This window comes from Corticium candelabrum, chromosome 9 (assembly GCF_963422355.1).
Source record: "Corticium candelabrum chromosome 9, ooCorCand1.1, whole genome shotgun sequence".
Lineage (NCBI taxonomy): Eukaryota > Metazoa > Porifera > Homoscleromorpha > Homosclerophorida > Plakinidae > Corticium > Corticium candelabrum.
The window spans coordinates 8,377,074-8,399,683 of NC_085093.1; the positions used below are offsets into that span (position 1 = coordinate 8,377,074).

Genomic DNA, 22,610 nt, shown 5'->3' on the forward strand with positions numbered 1-22,610 from the left:
TACATTTAACCACTTAGTTTAAAACAAATTGATATTCGTCAAGAACACTGCAAGATTTTTGTTCAGCTGAAATTACTGCCATCTTCCTAGAGATCACACTTGAATTGTATTGCTGCAGCTTGACCGAAAATCGTCGTCTCCAGTGTGTTTTGAACTCAGCAATGTTAAATCGTTCATTGTCATCCCTCCACAAAGCAGAGAGGACCCTCAAGTACTCGGGTGCTTTCTCCCCCCAACAGTTGAAATGTTCGAATACAAGAGGCACGACTGTTGGTGAGTATCCACCGGGTAGTCGTTCCTGGGCGTACTTGTTTTCCTTGATTGCTCCCTTCTCATTGCCGTGCTTCCCCCAGTTGTAGCTGCACGAGGTAAGATGTCTGATGCCCATGGGTGAGCTAGTGCCATGTCTAACTCAACGTTAGATTCTGTCTCCGAGTCATAAACTAGGATGTCAGGCCGATTGTTCGAATGTGTGTAGCGGTCCCTAGGCTCACACTTGTGGGGCAGATGAACTGAACTCAAGCACTTAGACCATTCTGACATCATCGAGTCATGGGTCCACACAAGGCCACCATCGTTCTTGCATGTTAGGAGGTGGAATCCATCTGCGTCAGAGCTCTTTATATCTAAAGTTCTACCACAATCGCACTTGTTGACCCACTCAGGAAAGGAGACAGGAATCCCTAACCTCATTGAAGCTGTCGAAATAAAACTGTTGGGTGATAGCGCAAACTTCTTTGAGGAAGGTACAGCACTGAGCTAAGCCCCAGCTCCCTTACCCTGCGGAGACAGCAGACGTGCAGCGTCTTTTTGAGATGAGCTGTCAATCAAAGCATTAACTGTAATCTGGTTGTTAGCATCTGTCAATCTGTGTTGGAGTTTCTTTGTGTTAGATACCACCTCTGACATATCCTTATCGTCATCCAATACTTGATCCAGTTGATAACCAATGCTCCCTCCCTCCCTCCCTCCCTCCCTCCCTCCCTCCCTCCCTCCCTCCCTCCCTCCCTCCCTCCCTCCCTCCCTCCCTCCCTCCCTCCCTCCCTCCCTCCCTCCCTCCCTCCCTCCCTCCCTCCCTCCCTCCCTCCCTCCCTCCCTACGTCCCTCCCTCTGTCCCTCCCTTGCTCCCTCCCTCCCTCCCCAGCCAAGTATATTCTATCTAGTCTTCAGTGACAGCACCTAGACATGATAAAGCAATTTGATTGTTGGCACTGTCTCCTTCAAGGTGTACACTCTAGGTGACAATCCCAAATAACAGGCTGATAAATAGGGGTTAGCAGTAATGATCTAAGATTCTGTAGGGAAGCGATTTTTTTGTTCAAGTGATGTGGCGTCTCTAATTTGTTGATTGTACACACTTGCGCTAGTAGAGGTATTCAGTTTGTAACACACTTGCAGGTATAGAAAAGGTGCACCTGAACTTGCACCAAAGTGATTAGAATTGTGACACAGGTTTAACTTAATTAAGCATAGCACAGTTCATCTGCACTTGCCTTAAGTGCTAAGCCAATTACCTTGTTTTAGCATAAATTACTCAAGGCAATAAGTGCACAACAGTGATAATTGAACTGTATACCCTGGCACTCAGATAACCATCTTCTGGATACAGTACAGGTATTGGTGCTGAAGAAAATGGTGGATCTGACCATAGATAGGTGTAACAATATATTTATCAACAAGAACAAGGTGCTCAATTAATTCAATAGAAACTCTCTCCATGTTAACATGTTCATCATGTGCTAATTATTATCTTTTGGAAATAATCGCCTTTTAATTAAAACCAACCCAGGATAGCTTGCTACTATGTACACTTGTGCCACAACCCAATTGCTTTGTATACACCCGCAAGTCTGTTACAACCAATCCCTCCAGCAAAAGTCTATAATCGACGAATTAGGCCACATCAACTAAACAAAAATTTGCTTCCCTAGCTATAGATGGTTACTGCCTAGTTATTAAAGAGTGTACACCTTGAAGGAGACAGTGCTAACAATCAAATTGCTTTATCACGTCTAGGTGCTGTTGCTGAAGACTAATAGAATATACTTGGCCGGAAAGTGCAGCTGTCATTTCAATTTTGCATTTGTGATTTTGTTATATGTAGTAATTCAATTTTTAATTTTGTAATTTTTAATTTTTAGTTAAAAATTGGTCCAAAAATTGAAATGCACGATGTACTTTTCAATTTTTAACGAAAGTAAAATATTGAAAAATTGAATGGCCGGAAAGTGCACTGACCATGTGTGTGTGTGTGTGTGTGTGTGTGTGTGTGTGTGTGTGTGTGTGTGTGTGTGTGTGTGTGTGTGTGTCTGTGTCTGTGTGTGTGTCTGTGTCTGTGTCTGTGTCTGTGTCTGTGTGTCTGTGTCTGTGTCTGTGTCTGTGTCTGTGTGTGTCTGTGTCTGTGTGTGTGTCTGTGTGTGTGTGTGTGTGTGTGTGTGTGTGTGTGTGTGTGTGTGTGTCTGTGTCTGTGTCTGTGTCTGTGTCTGTGTCTGTGTCTGTGTGTGTCTGTGTGTGTGTGTCTGTGTGTGTGTGTGTCTGTGTGTGTCTGTGTCTGTGTCTGTGTGTCTGTGTGTGTGTGTCTGTGTGTGTGTGTGTGTGTGTGTGTGTGTGTGTGTGTGTGTTTGTGTGTGTGTGTGTGTGTGTGTGTGTGTGTGTGTGTGTGTGTGTGTGTGTGTGTAATTAATTAAATGCTTGACAATGCTAGATCTATTGCTTTCGTTTAATGGATCTACAACTGTGAGGTTGGAGTACACTGAATATATGATTTCTATTGGTCTACCCAACCCAGTGAATATTTCAAGTAACATTGTTCACAGCATCCAGAGGTATGCCTAAGCTTTGTGTTTGGAATAATTTGTAAGTAATGTTTCATATAGTGCAACTGTTGCACTGCTGAATGGCCAGAGGGGAGATGTGGTTTCCCTAAAGGAAGCTAACCTTTCAACTGCCTTTGGTCTTCACATATCAGCGACTGATCATTTTGTGGTGTGGTTCATGGTTTAAATGAATGTTTTTATTTTTGTTGGTATGTATTTGTGTTACAGGTAATTTCTGGAAACAGCTCTTTGGCAAACTATGAAGTCATTCTTTCTTCATTTCAATTTTATATCGATCTTCCAAGACCTGCAAATGTGTCTGCAATTCCAAGGTACACACACTTTGCTTGTATACTGTGTTTTGGACAGTTGTGTATACTTGGCTGTTTTAGGCTGGTTGATTTCTTTGTCTCTGATGGAAAAACTCTAAACAGCACAGCTACTGCATTGGTTTACATATTTTCATTTATGTTTGTTTGTGGCATATTGCTGATTAAGTGTTTTGTCCAGGTGACAATCATTCCAATTAATGATAGACCATTTGTTTACTTTAATATTTCTGATCTCCAACTCACTCTGCTGGAGGAACCTCAAACTCACATTGCTAAGTATTGGGTTGGAAGTCACAGTGTTCCACTAATACCACCCGATACTATTGTTGACGATGTTGACAGCACAACAGCATGGGAAGTTAATATCTCACTAAGCAGAAAGCATCCTGGAGACAGTCTCAACATTGACAGAGAACTAGCCACAGCTCTCAATGTGAATATCAGTGAGACAATTGATGAAGGACTTGTTACTGGTTTTAGGATTTTTGGAATAGCTTCATTTGATGACTACAAAATGGTGTGTTTCAGTACTGTAAGTGTTTAGCTTTAATTTTGCTATGTTTTCTTCTTTGGATTCTAGATTTTACTGACATTAAATTACACAATAGTAGCAATCAGGTCAACACTTTCCAGAGATCAGCTTACATTAGATGGTGTTTATCAAGGGGCAGACTCTTCTATTGAGCTGTCTGTCTCAGACTCAGATTATGCCCGTAGCCTTCCAGCACATGTCATTGTGCAGAAATGTGATCAATGTCGTCGTAAGTTATGTTGTACCTACAGTGGATTAGCCTGATCATGAAGTACTTGCTGTAATAAACAATTGTATAGCTCTTCGGTGCAGTACCATTGAGGCTCCACCTAATGGAATGAAGACTGGAGGGACATCAACTTGTGACAACACTGTAACTTTTACTTGTGATGATTGCTATAATATGACAAGTGGATCAGTGAATCGTACTTGCCTTGATCACTCTTGGACTGGAGAACAGCCAACTTGTGAAAGTGATTTGAGACATGTAAAGCAGACTGTTTGCTTCGTGATATATGTTTCACTTGTATTTTGTAGTAATTGATTGTGGTATGCCACATGACAGTGATATTCTTAAATATCAATCTGCTACAGTGGAAAGAACTACATGTGGTGGAAGTGTCTCGTACTCTTGTAATGAATGCTACAACATGACAGGTGCAAGTGTGCGAACTTGTCAACAAAGTGGGACCTGGAGTGGCATTGTGCCCAATTGTACACGTCAGTTACAGTTGCTTGTGTTTTTTTTTTGTTACAAGTAAGAGCATGTTATTTTATGAATTAGTTGTTTACTGTTCTTCTTTGGATTGTCCTCAAAATGGACATGTGTCAATCTCTTTAATGCAACACTGTGGGTCACCTGCTCGTTGTGGCTCAGCTGCTCGGTTTCGGTGCAACCCTGGTTTTGCTGTTCTTGGATCAGTCTATCAAGATTGTAGAGTAACTGGCAAGTGGCATGGAGTGCCACCATCCTGTCATGGTATATGTGAATATATTACCACTAGTGAAGCATATATTATATATAAGCTAACATGTGATCAATGATAGAAATTGGGCAATTACATTTGCAACTTTTGGAAGCTGGGACTAATGAAAAATTGAATGATGCGGAGTTGGCAATTTATATTATTGACCAGAAATCTGTCTCTTTGTACTATCACATAAGTGCTAAAGACTATGAACTACTAATTTCTATTCCTGCTGAAGTGCATGTGCTGGTCAAAGTGGAGGCTGATGGATACCTTCCCACAAGTGCATCACTCTTCTTAAACCATTTTACCGGTCTGTATTACTTTGTGATTTTGTTCATGTGCTGATTGATGTGGTTCTGACTTTTACTGCAGAAAACTTGCTACAAGTGTATATGCATCGACAGTCTGTACCTGTATCAGTTCGATACATAGCTGACACTAATCATGATATTCTATTTGATACTGCGAATGGTATGTTGAGGCTTTTTATACCTGTTGGTGCTTTCAGTGTGACATCACAGACAGTGTTGAATGTAACGATAACTTCTTTTGAACTCGCTGATTCAATTTCTGGTCTGCCTCAGCTGTTTGGAGTGAATGAAGGGGAAGATTCATCTCGAGTCAATATTATTGTTTATGCTGCAGTTCATGTTGATGTTCGTGTTGCCAATGACAGTGGTGTAAATGTGGAATTACTGAGGGCCATACATTTGTACAATGTTACTTTAACTAATCAATACAGTTCTGCAGATGGTCCACTGTCTACTTGGGTATATGGCAATAATATCTCTGACCTTGGTTTATGGAAACAAAATGGTATGCCTGTGTTGACAGAGAAGACATCTGCGAACATAGAGATTTTTCAACTTGGCTGGTGGGCACTGGCTACAGAGTGGACTGACACTGGTTGTGTTACTGTTAGGGTACAGTACTCATCAAGTACTACAGCATTGTGGCTAAGTGGAAGCACGGTTTCAGTAACAGGCATTGACTTCTCATATGCTACCGTTAGAGAAACAAATGAAAAGGGGGAAGCATGTGTAGAGCTACGTAGCAATCATTCTCATGTTCTTCAAGTAGTAAATGCTACCCGTGGCCTTGACAGTGGTCCCATTCTAATAAACATCTCAAATTCTGGTCACTGTGATGATAAGCAAAGATGGTTGACAAGCATAGCTGAAGGATCGAACTGTTCTACTTTTGACATTCATTGTAAGGGCTGTGTTGTTTTACTTTGAGCCATTATTGCTAGTTAATGTTTTATTGCAGTTGCTTACTGTGGCGATCTTACAACACCTGCTCATGGAAGTAAGGTGGGTATGGCAGTAGTGTCTGTGCTGGGAGATGTTAATAGACCTGCTGTCACACTGTTTGAATGTGACATCGGATATCATATGGGTGAATTTGCTGAGACAACACAATCAAAGCGAATTTGTTTGGCAAATGGATCATGGGATGGCTCTGAACCTGAATGTAAAGGTAAGTGCTCAAAGTCTCAGCTATTTGCATCATTGAGTATCATTGGTATGGTCTTAGTGGTAAATTGTAAAGAACTGGAAACACCAACCAATGGTAAAAAAGATGGGTTTCATTATTCATATGGTCAAACAATCAGATTTAAGTGTAACCCTGGCTACCACTTGGTTGGTACTGCTATTCGTACATGTCAAGCAAATGGTGAATGGAATGGTACTTCTACCACATGCAAACGTTAGAAACTGACGTGTGAACTTTTTGCTAGCAGTTATTTATTTGTATTGTTGCAGCAAGGGACTGTGGTCCATTTCCTTCTGTTAAAAATGGCTCAATCATTGGAAACAGCACGAAATTCCCAAACAGTCTTTCTGTTTTTTGTAAAGAGGGCTATGAAGTAATTGGTTTGTCAACTGTTACATGTAGAGACAATGGATTATGGAATCCATCAGCTGCAAACTGCAACCGTAAGGAAGCTCCATCTGTATAGTTGTGTAGTTAATTAATAATTGTACATTATAGGTATTAGTTGTGAGGGATTACCAGCTATTGAAAATGGCAGAAAGAATGGTATTGCAAGTAGTAATGAGTTTGGATTCACCGTCCAGTTTACGTGTGATGATTGCTATGGGATGCGGGGATCAGCTAGTAGAACTTGCCAAGCTAACAAAACATGGAGTGGTACTCAGCCTACATGTAATCGTAAGTGAGATCAAGCAAATAATGTAATTTTGATCACTAGTGCTGGTGATTATTAAAGAGTAAATTATGAATCAAACCCAAATTACTAAATTGGAAGAATTCCGTGTAGAGTGAGCCTTGTTGCTTATGCTCTAAGTACATGTGAAATGAGCTCAAGTCATTCCTTGTTATTCTGACACATGATTATCTTTGAAAAGAGTTTGCATGTGACCGAATGTACATACATAGATCATTTGAGTATTCAATAATCCGACACATTAATCTGACAGTACAGGGTGCAACTACCTTGGTCAGAATATTGAGGGCTTTCTGTATTTTTGGCATTACAGCATTGGAGAAATATTGTACCTGTTTTGGATAATTGACATATGCAGGTCAGTCAGTTGAGGTTATGGCATCTGTAGATGGGACAGGAGATCTCTGGAAGAACTGTTTACAAGATATAGGTTGTGGTATGCTAGAGACTGAGGCTTGTGTGGTGTTTGCATGTGGTTCGCACTGGAACTCAAAACATTTTATTCTGTACACTACATGAAACCCTTGACTAGAATCTCACTAGATTCCGACGCAGTCAAACTCAAATTGCTATCCTGGATATACCGTTAGTCCATGTCTAGTTACTGACTGACAGTTGTTTTAACAGGACCACTGTTTTTTGTTAGCTCCTGTCTTGGAAGTTCATTCTTTTGACAACTTAGATGTTTAGCTTGACTTGAATCCGAGGACTCTTACTTCTGTTTGTCAATGACTATACTACTACCGACTCTCTTTGTTTTGCTGTTTCCTGTTTGTTGAAGGTTGCCCTTTGGACTAGAGACAATGTAGGATCGTGGACACGTTTTTGGTATTTTGTGCTCAACCAAATCAGTCTGGTTCATAAGGTCTCTCATAAGCATCGGAAGCAAACCTTGCTCAGAGGTGCTTAGATCATCATGGTTGTCTAGACTGAAGACATGACTTTATGCAAGATCCGACTGGATCTAAGAAGCACAGTTTTCTGTAAGGTGCTGCAGGTTGTGATGACCTGGAATAATGTTCAGCGACCATGCAATACCTGTGTGCACTGTTCCCAACGCAACCAAAACCACTAGAACAACCAGTGTCTGACACTCTACATGTGGCTTATCTCCACCTGCAGCAAGTCGCTGTACTTTGTCAACTTCTCAGCCTGTTTCCTGATGATGTTGCCATCAGCAGGACAGCTGATATCAATAAGAAGACAAGTGTTTGTCTTTTCATTTCTGAAACAGATGTTAGGACGATTGGCACTGATTTTCTTAGCAGTAGAGATGGTCGTATCCCATATCTTAGTGATGTCGTCCGTCTCCACAAGCCTATCAGGATGATGCCGGTACCATCCTCTCTCCACTGGAACCCCAAACTGCCAACAAATGTCTCAGTGGATAATGGAGGCCACCTGATTGTGTCGACCAGTGTAGTCGATCGGCACCAAGGCACTACAGCCTGCCACAAATGTGGTTGACTATCTCCAGGCCTACACTGCACTAGCAGCAAGTGGGGCTGACATCTTGATGCAGAATTTTGCGTTCATAATACCGAGTCCGAAGAGCGTGATCTTGAGCAGCAACTACCAGTTCCTTGGTTGCAGCCGAAAGATTCAATGACTTCAGTCATCAGTAGGTCTTCTTCATGGGCACAGGTGGTTTCTCGGTGAGACAGCAATACTGACCGTGCATAGGTTTTCTATCCCAGGAATGTACGTGAAGAGAACTGCTGCATGTGCGGAAATGTTTTGCATCCATCTGAGGTGCTTGCTGGAAGACATCATCACAAAGAATGGTCCAAGCTCTACGACTTATTGTCCTTATTCAGACTTCCCTGCAACTGTAAACTGACAGGCGATGCGTCGGATCGAATGAGAGGACCTCCTAGCATCACACTCGTGTACCATTTGCATGAACATATTAGAGCTGCTATGAAGGTAACAGTCCAGCCCCACAATACAAGACTGGTACTTCGACACCATCTGTTGTAACCCTAGATCGCCCTTGGTGCACAGAGCGTACAGCTGGTCAATGTCTGCCGCAGGATGGGAGACACCAGGCATAGAGACAAGTTTCTTGGTTTGTTGATCAAGCTGGTACAGGTCTGCAGTCCTCCAATCAATGACACTAAAACAGGGAGAACCGGCAGTGTAAACCCGTTGATTTCCGAAGAACCATCTTCACTCTGCGAAAGTACTCACGACGAAGCATCTCCTGCATAGTGCTGTGCTGGATGCCATTACTCTCATCCACACCCAAATACTTTTAGACTTGACTCGGTTTCAGACAGTTGAAAGTGTCAAATTTTCTTACTGTTATCTCAGAATTTTGTCCTGAGAGCTTGTCATTGACTAAGTGTGCACGGACAAAATTTAAACCTCTACTCTTTACAGTTGGACATACCCACTGGAGCCGATCTCAAGTGAGGTAGACTTTGCGTTGTAGCTATTGCGTGTAACATACATTCAAGCGCCCTGGCAAGGAAATCAACTTTGATCGCCAGTAAGCCCTTCTATTTAGCGATGTTCATAGATTGCGCATGCGCAAGTTTCGTAAATGACTACATTAAGTTTGTCTATTCAGGCGTTGATTGACATAGAGCACTGAATCCATGACTAGTCTAGAGTAGATTCTAGGTGCTACTTCCCAGACAAAAGGTGTGCTTTCTGTGTCACTGGAAGGGCTTCCGGGACTAGAATTAGAGGCAGCACATCCGGGACTGCAATCAACACTTGTGCATACATTTGGAATGAGGCTATCATCTTGCATTGTTTTGTAAGAGCCTAGATTTGTGGCTGTTGCCACCTTTACTAAGTAATATAGTATTGTGTTTCGTATACCATGGAATTCTTAAACTTTCCTTGGCTGTAAGATTTGGACTCTTATCTCTACTGCGTTTCTGAGCATGGGTACACCTATTGGAGCATGGCACACACCTACTGGAGCGTGGCGCAGCGCGACACTGCCATGCTGTAGCGAGAACCCTGTGTATAATATATATATATATATATATATATATATATATATATATATATATATATATATACATATTATATATGACTTGGACAAAATTATAGGGACACCCTGCTGTGGGTATGTAGTAACACAATAATTAGGTCGCAATTACCAATTAGCAATACTGTATTTTTCGAATAGTGGCCGTGGCCTCTATTTTTAACAAGGTTTTGGACTGTAGCCTCTAAACGGGGGTGGCTTGTATTTGAGGGTGTCCTCTATTTTTAAATCGTCACATTACTGTCTGTTGATGTAATATGACCCTTTTGACGGTGCCAACCGTAGCAGGCTAAGCTGTAAATGCTATGACTACTAAGTTATAATTGATAGACCAGCACATGTAATAGGATGAGATTGACACGGAAGCATCAAAGCATGTGATATAGGCGTGGCAGTAACTTTGCAGACTAGTGTGGCTTCTATTTTAATAATTCTCTTCAGCTGTGGCTTCTAAACGAGGGCGGCCACTATTCGAAGAAATACGGTATTTCTAAGAACTTATTAGTTACCTCATTGATTGGTAAGTTTCTTGAGAATAATGTAGACCCTATATAGTTTTCTTTACATTTTGCATTGTGGGAAATGAGAGCTAAAATGGTATGACATCATGATTACGTAATCGTCGGATAGACTCTCCCTGATTTTATTCAGTGGCTTTTAAAAAGCCGGTTTAATAATGTGAAGGAAAATTGAAGCCCTTCACCAGTTCCTCAGTACTGAGTGTTCCCTCCTCTCGCCCTCCTGCTTGCGTCCAGACATTGTGGAACACTTTCTGCCAAGTTCTGGACACGCGCAGCTGAAGTCTGCTTTTATGCCTCTTGTAAAGCATTCCAGAGCTCAGCTGCAGTTCTTGGTTTGCGACGATGGCGGCAGTTTTGATTTCATGCCACAAGTTCTCAATCGGATTGGCATCAGACGATTTTGGCGGCCAGTCCAACACTGTAACGTCATGCTGATGTAGCCAGTGTCTTGTTGACCGAGATGTGTGGATTGGTGCATTGTTCTGCTGGAAGACAAAGTCATCTCCTGTCAGTGCTGCTGTGTCTGTAAGCATGTGCCCCTCAAGAACCTGTTGGTATATCGTGCTGTCCAAACAACCTTTCAGTTTCACCAGAGACCCCACACCATGCCATCACATTGATCCCCATACCATCACACTAGCCGTGTCCTGGACCGTACTGTCACAGCAGTCAGGGAGAAATTCCTCACCTTTGCAACGCCAAATGTACAGAGAAAACATCATTTCCTATGCTGACTTTTGACTCATCTGTAAAAAGAACAGATTTCCAGTCATCCAAAGTCTACCGTGTGTGAGTGGTTGCCCATTCCAGTCGCAAACACCGATGGTTTTGTGTTAGCAATGGTTTTTCTATGCCTCCAAGTGTTCACTCCTGTCTCACTGAGACAACTATGGACTGTTGTACTTTACACCTGCTTGTCCATTTCTTCAGCCAGCTGATACGAGAGCAGTCATGATGGTACTCTGCAGTTCTGCAGTGCCATTCTCTTCAGTTGATGATCTTTCCGGATTGTCGTTGCCTTCCCACGTCCAGGTGGTTTTTCATAACCGCTGCTGCCATGGGAACGCCGTTGCAGGCACTGATGAACGGAATTCTTGAAGGGAGCAGTGGACGAAAGCTGCAATCTGACGCACAGTGGCCAACTGAGTGAAGGACTTCAATTTTTCACTGCATTTTTTTGGACTCAACTGTTTGCCTTGAGGCTTCACTGCAACTGCGTGCAACTGAACATTCAGGCTAACATATCACATGAGTTTGGCGGTCTCAAGAGCAGCGGTTTTAGTGCAGCTGACATTTTGGCAATAGCAGTTTGAGATTTTGCTACGTAGAACATGGACCGGAAGTGGCATATTGGTGTTCTTTTGTTGCTGTAACTTTTTTAGCTTTTATCTGAATAAGATTGTTTTGTTGCTACGAGGACTCACAAAATTGCTTTCACTGTCTACTACAGAGCATTCTTAGGTTGCATACCAAAAATGAGCGCCAAGTGCGATGAACGTGTACAAAGACAAGGAAAGTAAATTGGCTGTCTTCCTTCTTCAAAGCAAACTAGATGCACAGTAGGTAGTCAGTACAGCTGCAGTCATGAACTCAAGCTATGCTATGGCGCAATCCATGAAAAAGAAATTAGAATATATGTGGTCATGCTAAAGAAATTCAATGCCAAAGTTAGACTATACACAAAAATGGCAGGTGTCCCTATAATTTTGTCCAGGTCTATATATATATATATATATATATATATATAACAAACTACTAACAAACAAAACTGGCAACTTCCAAGCAATAACATCAGCATCTAACATTAATTTACTTTGTACCATACGAGCATTAAATTTCCACAAATTAGCAGACAGTTGCTGCATTAAATTATAGTACACTTGTGTAAACGGAATATACTACTTGCAGTCACTACTTTAGACGCAATCGTTTTTATGGTATCCAGACTAGAAGGAGTCCAAGAACCATATGTTTCCACTGCTAGTGGGAAGAACAAAGTACCACTGTCAATGACTGCTTCTTCGTATTTGAAATACTTCTCAAGTTTACCAGCTGCTGCAGCTGACTGGCTGAATTTGCCCTGTTTGTAACAAATTTCAATTGCATTCTGTTACAGATGGTAAGGTCCAAATAAGCAGGATGTCCAAGCAGAAAGTTGAGATGGTAAAGATCACCAGGGATATTGTTAGTCTGTGACAAAAATTGTTGCTCTAGTAAGGTCCCTTTATCATTCATCAACAGTGTATTATAGATGGTGTCCCTCAAAAAATCGTGTTTTTAGTCTTAATGAGTTCTTACAACAGCCAAGATGATCACCAAACTTGTCAATCAGTTGACCACATGGGTAGTGTACAGTGTTTGGATGAAATGGAAAAGAGAAGTACTCAGTCGAAGTTGAAGAGCAATAGTGAGTTCATGCTTGGACATGCCTAGCCCGAGATTTGAGTTGGGAATGGCTGTGAGCCATGCCTCTGCATGTGATTCAGATATTACGTTTATTCTAAAGTCTGTTTGAATATTAGAGAGGACGTGGGGAAAAACCCGTATCTCCTGAAGCGGACATCCTAGCAGGTTGATTCCGACATCATTGGAAAGCTCACAAGGAGGAGGTTCTAGATCAGTTAATGAATACTGTGATTGGTTCTTTATTACGACACAATTTGTAACTTTCTGTATTTACACCAGGTGTCTGATAACTTCAAAGCCACCGCTATAACGCCCACTACTTGAAAGCTGATGGCGACGTACTTTGAACTATGGATTGATAAGTAAAACAGCTGTAGCTAGCAAGCTTATGTAGTCGAAGCATTGTTGAACCTTTGAACGTAAGTTCATAGCTAAACTGGAACCGTTTATTTCACTAGCCGGAATTAACAACGCCCATCTCTGCTCTTCAATTCCTTATCTATTAACCACAGTTCCCATGTCTTCTCCAATAATCGAACAGGCTTTAGCTTGGTCACAAATGGTTAACGACTGTTTCAATAGATCAAAACTTCATGTATTCACTTGCTTTTACAATTATCATTGAGATACTGAGTCAATATTAGTGTCTGAGGTGAGACTCCCAAATTCCTGACGAAAGGCTGTTTTGGAACTCAATTCGCAATCCAAAAGAAGTGCAAAAGACTCTTAGTGGCAGAAGTCGAAAGGAGACCTTTGACTAAATCTTGACTAGAATTACAGCTACCAATAAATGCAACAGGAGAGACACTCTGTGCTTTGCGTAACCGCAGACCTCCAAGAGTGATCGGCAGGAATGCTTGACACCAAGGTTCATCCGAAAGCGACGAGTGAGGCAAACTTTCTAGTGAATGTCGCAAGCATTGATCGAAAAGATAGCATTTCTGTGTTGCTTTTCTTGGGGAACAGTGAGAAGGTGGTTGATCTTAGGAAGAGATAAGCAACTGCGCAGAAGATGAAATTCAATCTGGATTGTCAATACGTATGAGATGTTTTGAGCTTTCGTTACTGTTTTAATGTTTCTTTTGGAAAACTGTGTCATAATAATTAGGTCCATAAATGGGTGAGCCCAATAAATCTGCACCACCATCTACTTCCATAACATGTTGGACTTGTGTGAAGGAATCTCCGGAAAACTTTGGTCACCGCTGGGCCAAAAAATTTCACACTTGTTCAAGATCAGGTATAAGCCATATTTTGGGCCTTTCGATAGTAATGAATCAAGCAGTGAAGCAATCGATGATCTTATGCCAATAATTGTTCCATCGTCAAGATACCAAATCTATCATTAGATATGGATGTCAACGGCACTAGAACCCTACTTTGCATACTAATGCTCAATGATTTTCAGAGACTGCCTCTTTCTAAATGAACAAGGCCATTAAAGGGAAAAATTAGACAACGTTTTGGTTTGAGTGCTTACTATAATCATGTGACAGTTAACATGTTTAGTTGAACTAAACTACCTTTAGCAGGTTTAAGAGAAATTTATTTAGTCACAAACTAAACATGTTTAGTGGAAGTGGAGACACACTGAATAGAAACTTGTTTGAATGAAGAAGCACTAAAGTGCTAAACTCTCGCCCTCTGGCTTAGGTTATGGAACAGCTGCTGCACACGCTCTGGTACGTACTAATTAAAAGAAGAGTGTGAGAATGCGGGATTGTTGACATTTAATTAATACTTCTTGAAAGCATATGAAGACATCATCTCATCAACTGGCACGCTAATTAATAGAACACCAGGATAATTTGCTATGTGTTGAGCCGGTCATACGTCGAGCCAGCCAGTGGCCCACATTGGTATTGCCTATGGTGCATTTCAGAATTGGAGTCTTCCAGAAGTCTGGGGAGTGTCTATTAACCCCAACATGTGCCATCATGACCACTAAAGACCACTAGAGACCACCTTTGTCTCAACAGGAGGGTAATATTCATGTTGTAAAAAAACAGTTCACCATTTACAATCTTGTAAGTGTTGTCTCGAGGGTTTTACTTTGAGTTACATTGGCAGCAAGGACAGCTTGCGAATCTGATAGCTGTTGAGGTAGATATAGGCCATGTTATGTTTACGTAAGTCTTTGGCATCTAGCATGCCCCTTTAGCTTCTTGTACAATCTCATTACATGACAAGAAGTGATGCTCTTAACAGTAACATACGCCCAGCTAATTGGAAACCACAACAGTGATAATCGGACGACCGAGACTTTACAGTGGTCTTTTGCCGAGTTTGCGAACTTTCTTTTGCAAGTTAAGCCAAAAAATTCCAGAGGACTCCAATTTTGAAAACGCACTGTAGCTCATGCGTGGTCGGGTTAATAAAACAATTTTAAACATGTTTGTGCTATGTACATAGTGGAGACACTGGTCTAATTTTTACATTAATAGTCTGACACATGCACACTCACATACACCATCACAGTATAGTAGTTTATTTGTTTGTGATCTCTAGTTGCAAGTGCTTATTACGCAAAGAAATACTAAGTAAAACCGTTTGTATTAGGTTTTTTTGAATGTATTGCTGGTGATTGATTTTAATTGCATCAAATTTTAAGTATAAAATAGTCATACTGTGATTATGTCATGAATGGGATGAATGTGAATGGGATGACCAGAATAGAAGCCTATACTGTAGAACGTTCGTTGTCCCAAGTAACTGGGGATTTATATACTGAAATTGCAAATGTGTGAAACGTACATGGCATGAATCTCAGTGAAAGCTGTCTTAACGTTTGGTAAGCAGCATTAGTTGAAGAAAATGGGCCATTGGTCTACATTTACAAGCGGTCGTGCCGACTTATGTCTAAAAACTTTTTCATTCATGTAACCTACTGAATCAGTGTGGAATTTCTGAGCACTGAAGAACAGTTTAACGAGGTGTAGGATGGGCAGATGCAAGCACAGTATCAGACAGACTGCATTGGCAAGCCTCTTTTCAGTGAATTCAGAATCTTGGACTGATGATGACAATTGACTGGTTCAAGCCTTGTAAACACAATGGGCGCTTTCGATCTGCTACGAGTGTTGCCGCTGTCTAGTCTGTAGGTTCGAGCCTAGGACTGACACATCTCTCTTTGAAAGTCCCGGAAGAGTGATGGTACAGTATTTGCAGACAGTAATACTGATAGTTTCGTACGCTCTATCACTCCATTGAGGAAGATTGGCGTCCATCACAAGGTCAACAAGAGGTGCTGTTAGCTGAAATCGCTCTGGTAGTCGATAGAATCTGGATCAGTAGCTGATGAAGCTGTAACTGCAAATCAAACGTGCCCGGTGTTATTGTAAATAGAGTTTGGACAAGTTTGCATCAATACTGAATCTTGTACCTTCCCATCAAGCACATGCAATTGCTCTGAATGATGTTTAGTGTTCTAACTAGAAAATTTGATCAGCGGGCAATACTGATATCACACATTTGAGAAAATCTAAAGCTTTCATGTAGCCATACTGATCGAACTAGTGTACTGTATCTCCTTTCTCTCACGCATGTGACCCGTAGAGACCTATGTGGCAGCTAGAGCAGGGGATATATATATAGCACGCTCAATGGCAGGCACACTGCTGCAAGCCATGTGATCTGCCAGTCTACGTGTTTGGATAATTAATATTTTGGTCAATTTACATTCGAGTAGTGTACTGTACATGCTACTCAGTGCAGTAATATCGTTGAAAAGTTAGGTAATAAACTACACCTTGTTTGCGAGTTTTGGCTACTGACTAAGTATTTATCTGTTTTTAGTTATTAACTGCACTGAGCTGGAGAAACCAGAGTTTGGGCAGAAGGATGGAGATGCCAATTCTTGCTCATCAATTGTCCACTTTAGTTGTATTCGTGGCTATAAACTTGAAGGATCATCTTTTCGAAAATGCCAAAACAATGGAACGTGGAGCGGTCAGCAACCAGTGTGTAAATGTTAGTGACCTGGTTGAGTCTTCTGTTTGTTTGTGATCAAGTTGATTAATTTTTCAGTGATTTTGTGTCGAGCACTGTCATCTCCAGTGAATGGCTTTAAGATAGGAAGTGAGAGGGTGGTGGACGCTGTGGTAGCATTCAACTGCAGTCGGTGTTATCAGTTGCATGGTCAACATAATCTTACATGCCTCCAAGAGGAACATTGGAGTGGAGAAGAACCAAACTGCAACTGTTTGTACTTTTATGTGGTAATCTGAAACTTTGCCGACATTGCAATATTTGTTTATATATTTGCTTCAGTGATTCGTTGTGATGAATTGTCATCTCCTGTTAATGGCGGAAAAATTGAAGATGGACAGAATTGTGGAGATATTATACGGTTCTTTTGTAATGGCGGGCATGTTCTTGATGGATCAGAAATTACTGAGTGCTTGGCAAATCGCAGCTGGTCTAATGATCCACCATCTTGTAGAGGTAGTCTTGCACAGCTAGTCTTCTGCTCACTATTTTAGGTAATGATAATAAGTCTGTTTGTAGTCGTGGACTGTGGAGAGCCTGAGTCTGTGGGGAATGGGCTTCCAGCAGTTGGAAATTCTACTATTGTAGGATCAGTGAAAAAGTTTGCTTGTAGAGAATGTTTTGAACTGGAGGGCTCACAGTTCCGATATTGCCAAGAAGATGGTCAGTGGAATGGCTCGGTACCAACTTGCAATGGTATAGTGTGGAATGTGTGACATTATATGTTACAGTTTTGAGAGTTATTTTGTGTTTAGTTGTGAAGTGTCCTTTATTGTTTGCTCCTAACCATGGTGTGATACATGGCTCACAGAGATATTGGGAATGTAATTCAACTGTGACATTCTCCTGTCAGCCAGGATATCAATTAACTGGAAATAGCGGCAGTACGTGTTTAGACAGTGGCAACTGGAACAGTTTAACTCCTGAGTGTACCAGTAAGACATGGTTTATTTATGATGTTGACATAAAGGTTGATTATTTGTTTATAGATATTAATGAATGCATTTCTAACCCTTGTCAGAATGGGGGTACATGTATTGATGAAATTGATGGTTATACTTGCTTTTGTGCTCTTAACTTTGTTGGAGATTTATGTGACATGCGTAAGATTTATCATTTGTTTAATTGTGTAAAATTAAGATTGTATGAACTTTCTTGTTTGTGTAGCTGCAGATGTAGGTACATGTGCTGTCCAAGATTGCAATACGTTTGTGGAGAAGGCAACAGAGTCTTTTAAGTGCGATGAGACTTCATACATTCAGGAATTTTTGTCTCCGTTTTGTGGTTTTACAAGTCGTATATTGACAGGCAGTGATGCCAGAAACTGGGCAAGATCTGCTTGGGGCTGCTTGGTCAAGGTTTCAGTATCAGCCATTGAGAATTTATATGGTGGCTCTCAGTCAACACCTCTTGGTTTAGAATGTCAAGAGTTTGATAGAATTGCATTTGATGGTCAAAAACAGTGTTTACAAGAAGATTTGTGCAGCACTGCATTTACCACAAATGATGCAGCTGATTTGGTCAATGTTTTAGAATCGTCTAACATATTTCGTGATCGCAATTTTAACCAGATGTTAGATCTTCTGAAGACGTGTGGGAAAACTAACATGATGGTTGCATCTCTTCGAGATGAGATGGAAAAGCGAGGATTTATTTTTTGTGTTACTGTTGACAGTATAGAGCTTGCAGCATCTATTTTGAGGCAGTTTAGAGAATTGATTACGTTATTGCTTTCTAGTGTGGGCAGTGGTGGTGATGGTGGTGGTGGTAGTGGTAGTAATAGTGATGTTTCAGAAGTATCTAATGCTGCCAGTGTATGTGAGTTATCAGGAAGACGTATTTCAAAAAGGAGTCTCTCTCATGTTCGTCTAAGACGCAACACACCGAATGATACTGAAACTGAACCAGTTGTTGTTGCCATTCGTAGCAATGGAACGGCAGCAATTAGCCATGAAACTTTGTGTAACATGCAAATTTCTACAAATCTTTCTTTATCTTGCCCTGTTTGTGGTGATGGTGTCTTACAGTTGCCGTCTGAAGTTTGTGATGATGGAAATGATCAGTCAGGTGATGGGTGCTCTTCAAATTGCACAACAGAAAGTGGATATGGTTGCAACACTATTGCATTGCAGACTACACAGTGTAAACAACAAATATGTGGTGATGGCATGAGAGTGCCAGGAGAAGAATGTGACAATGGGGATGAAGTTGGATGTGACAATTGTACACTTAGTGCTGGATTTGTTTGTTTTCAAAACAATTTATTCAACAAAAGTTTGTGCACAGAATGTGGTAATAATATCATTGATGAAGGTGAAGAATGTGACAATGGTTTGAGTGTTCTGCCGGATGGATGCAATGATACTTGTCATCAACTCCCCTTTTTTATTTGTTATGGAAATTTTCAAGAGAAAAGTGTATGCAGACACTTCAACATTGACTTAGACAAACTTGACAACACTACACGGAATCTAGAAATTGTTTACTCTCAAAGTCATAAAGTGGTTTTCTTAGTTGATAATGAAACACTGGATGCTAGTGAATATGGAAATTATGTAAGTACTGTGCTTATGAATATACTGTCTCGCTTGTTGTTTCAATGTGGTTGTCTAGGACTGGAAGAAGGTACAAGTGACACTGACATGGGCAAACAGTGTGTTTCAAGAAAAGGTGTCTAACAAAGGCTATGTGCAAAAGGATGTATTTGTGTGCATTAACATGTGGCCTGATTTGTATAGATTGGCGTTATTGCTGCTCTAGATGCTGCAGTTTCTGGTGGAAGACTAAGTGAATTGGAAAGAAACACTCTCGGCACCGCTGTATTTGAACAAGATTTTACTGATGTAGACCGTGGAGAGTACGCCTTTTCAGATCAGACAAATAATTGGTTATGGTGACATAAGTTACATTAATGTGTGCTTTCTTGTTGCAAGGAAGTCTATCTCAATTGAACGCAAAGATGAGAAAGAGGCAAACTTGACTCACGTGCTATTTTCGCTGTTCTATAGGCATGATGGTCAACCTGATTACAAAACAAGGTATGCAGGCAGCAGCGAGTTTATATTACATAGTAAAACAGGTGTGTTAGTCATTTGTTTGTTTTAAACAGACGGATACTTATAGAAGTGTTTGATGTGAATGGCTTGTCTGCTGATGCTGTTGAAGTGATGTTGTCTTACGTCGGTGAGAATCTCAACCCACCTGTCATTGCTATTGAACGTAAGTAAATTTTCAAAGAGCCTGCGGTCATTGCTATGTAAGTATTATATCAATTCTTGTTCACAGAAAACTCAGTCACATTTGTGGAAGGCAGTGATAGGTCAGTTTCAGTAACTGAAATAAGCTTGAATCTTTCTGATGTTGACCATGAATAGTGAGTATACAAATGTAGGCATAGATTATAAGTATTTTGTGATGATAGATTTATGATCTAGTTACAAAATGCAGTCAGGTAAGGTTGCAATTCTTCAGCCTGGAAATGCAGAACGTCTCTATTTGACAATGATGTATCCAGGCATGGAAATTACTGTAATTCACTTTGCTATTGGCATAAATCATTTACTGATTTTTAGCAAATTTGCCTGTGATTTTAGACAAAAAATAATGGAACTGTTATTGAAATTAGTGGTAGTGCCAGCACTGCTGTGTATGCTGAGATTTTCAACAATGTCTCTTACTTCAACTGGTGAAGAGTCTTTGCTTAAAGTGTGTATTTTGTGTTTACTTTATTACATTGCAGGGAGAGAAATAAAGCAGAAACAACAGAGACAATTGTTCAGTTTGAAGTGTCTGATGGTGTCAATGTAGGGTTGTCTGCTGTGAGGTATATACATTTCGTGCTGTCTCAGTCTCATGCTAACAATTTGCAATTGTCTGCTGTATTATGTGGTAGCATCATTGTAGTAGCAGTGAATGATGGCCCTCTTGTTGACCTTGGCATAGGAGTCGGAAAAAGTGACGGAGTTGAGTTTATTGAGCAGCAAGTAACAGGGGTACACATTGTCAGTCGGCCATTTGCACTCAAGCTTAGTGATCCTGAGAATCATTCCATTACATCAATTTCCATTGCTCTGAGGTTTTGGAAACATTCTTCTGTTATTTTGTTGTCTATCAGAGATTGCTTAATTGTATGTTGCTTTTAGATCCAACTCTGCAACAACTCTGGACACTAAGGAGTTAATTTACTATTTGGATGGACGTCCACCAGGAAATGTGAAGGTTTGTAATATGTTGCAGCAGTGGTTGAGTTTGTGTCCATCATATTCTTTATCATAGTATCTTCCTAGTCCTTCAGCTAGGTTCATGATGTTTGAAGGCATAGCTCCTGTAGAAGTAAGTGCACAGATGCTTGTGTACTAGGATGTGCGTTATAGTTTGTTTCTAGGTGTATGAGTATATTTTGACAAGAGTTTTTTATGCCAATATGGAGGATGAACCAATTGTTCATTTAAACGACAGCACAACAGAAATGATCCAACGATTTGTATGGACATGTTTGTTATATTTATAACATTATTTTGGAAGAAATGATGCAAACTTGTGGGTAGATTGAGATCAATGTGACTGATGCTGGATCTCCCCCTGCTAGTAGCATTGCTCTGTCATATGTTCACATTGTGTTTAAGAACGATCATCCACCCATGCTTGCATTACAAGTAACTGACAACTGTATTGTGAGCACAGTGGATAGTGGAAGTCTGATAGGTGATAGAAAACGCCGAGAAGCTGGAAATCCTGTAGAAAAATTTGAATTGTCTGATGACAACAAAGATAAAAGAAGGTCAATTCGTCAAGTAAGCTAGCTCTGTTGGATGTGTTGTATTGTGTTTTAGGTATGATTCGGGTTTTGCATTTAGTCACCATCAGTCGTATCAGTGGAAGCAGTAGCTTTAGTTGATGGTTTCATTAGTGCTGGTTCTTCATTACATATCCGGTTTTCTCACAGTACCAACATGCCTTCTGTTCTTGATCAGTCAGATCTTTACAAGATTATTTCACTGTCTCCACCATCTCTTCATGAAGCTTCTACAGTAGCTGGGTGGAAAGATAATCGCACGCTTGTTGTTGTGTTTCCCTCCTTTCAGAATGGGATAACAAGCATGGAGAACATCTCTGAACACAACATCACTGTCTCATTTTCTCAATCATCAGGTATAGAGTTAATTAATCATAGCAACATGAAATTCTGTGGACGTTCAACATTTTCTTTATCGCAGATTCATGTGGTGGTGGAGGGTCTTGTGTTCATGCCATTTGTCATGCTGAAGGTAATTCTTGCCATGTCACGGGCTCTTACAGGATTGGTCATTCAAATGTCAAGGATGTAACACACTCTGCACTCTTTCTTTTCGGTCTCCTGCTCTTGACATTGGTTATAGTAGCAATATCCTCATTTTGGAAGTGGTTGAGAGAGTTGCTGTCGTTTGGCCGTTCAGAAACAGGCTAGTAGTGCATTATATTAAGGTACTTGGGTCTCTGTAATACTCATGTCTTTTTGCTATTAGTAGAGCCTGTCGATAAGCAGACATTTCCATATGTTGTGCCCCCAAGATTGTCTTCTGGAATTTCATGTGATACTTCTGTCTCTAAACGAGCAATTTTACCACAATCAGGAAATCATTAGACTGACTGGTGTACAGAAAAGCTTGTCAACTGCGTATCGATACAGTTTATAATTAGAATAGTTTGTTGTGTATGTGTACTGTTTTGTGTAAGTATGAATGCACAAGCATGGCAGCATGTCCGTTGTCTAGTACGTAAAGCTATATGATCTAGATATTTATCATGTGAGAAGACTTCCATATCAAAAATGACAAACTGCATGTCTGCATGCAGTCTAGATATGCATGT

The 22,610-nt window shown here is 40.7% G+C and overlaps 1 protein-coding gene across 3 annotated transcripts; it reads left to right on the forward strand.

The window, feature by feature from the left end:
* Positions 1–2,728: 2,728 nt before the first annotated feature.
* Positions 2,729–22,570, forward strand: LOC134184503 (uncharacterized). 3 transcript variants are annotated; one of them, XM_062652209.1, is made up of 38 exons: positions 2,729–2,825; positions 2,877–2,985; positions 3,045–3,148; positions 3,209–3,266; positions 3,327–3,665; positions 3,729–3,909; positions 3,980–4,153; positions 4,218–4,400; positions 4,465–4,659; positions 4,728–4,961; positions 5,024–5,863; positions 5,921–6,130; positions 6,188–6,361; positions 6,418–6,591; positions 6,647–6,826; positions 16,569–16,742; positions 16,800–16,973; positions 17,043–17,216; positions 17,280–17,456; positions 17,516–17,695; positions 17,750–17,863; positions 17,928–19,315; positions 19,374–19,430; positions 19,499–19,617; positions 19,694–19,798; positions 19,870–19,979; positions 20,046–20,133; positions 20,195–20,288; positions 20,354–20,445; positions 20,500–20,583; positions 20,653–20,835; positions 20,903–20,978; positions 21,036–21,092; positions 21,145–21,243; positions 21,308–21,553; positions 21,617–21,911; positions 21,977–22,201; positions 22,265–22,570. In XM_062652209.1, the coding sequence occupies exons 1-38, from the start codon at positions 2,761–2,763 to the stop codon at positions 22,381–22,383; spliced, it is 7,650 nt and encodes a 2,549-aa protein (XP_062508193.1). In that variant the 5' UTR covers positions 2,729–2,760; the 3' UTR covers positions 22,384–22,570. The 3 variants fall into 3 exon arrangements, with proteins under 3 accessions (XP_062508193.1, XP_062508194.1, XP_062508195.1); XM_062652210.1 differs by having other exon boundaries at positions 22,268–22,570; XM_062652211.1 differs by having other exon boundaries at positions 6,647–6,694.
* Positions 22,571–22,610: the final 40 nt, after the last annotated feature.

Bases quoted from the DNA above. Each gene is read 5' to 3' on its own strand.
- LOC134184503 (XM_062652209.1), top strand. From the start codon at position 2,761: ATGATTTCTATTGGTCTACCCAACCCAGTGAATATTTCAAGTAACATT. The intron at 17,457-17,515 runs GTATAGTGTGGA...TTTTGTGTTTAG, and splicing joins CTCGGTACCAACTTGCAATG to TTGTGAAGTGTCCTTTATTG. The intron at 20,979-21,035 runs GTTTGTAATATG...TCTTTATCATAG, and splicing joins GTCCACCAGGAAATGTGAAG to TATCTTCCTAGTCCTTCAGC.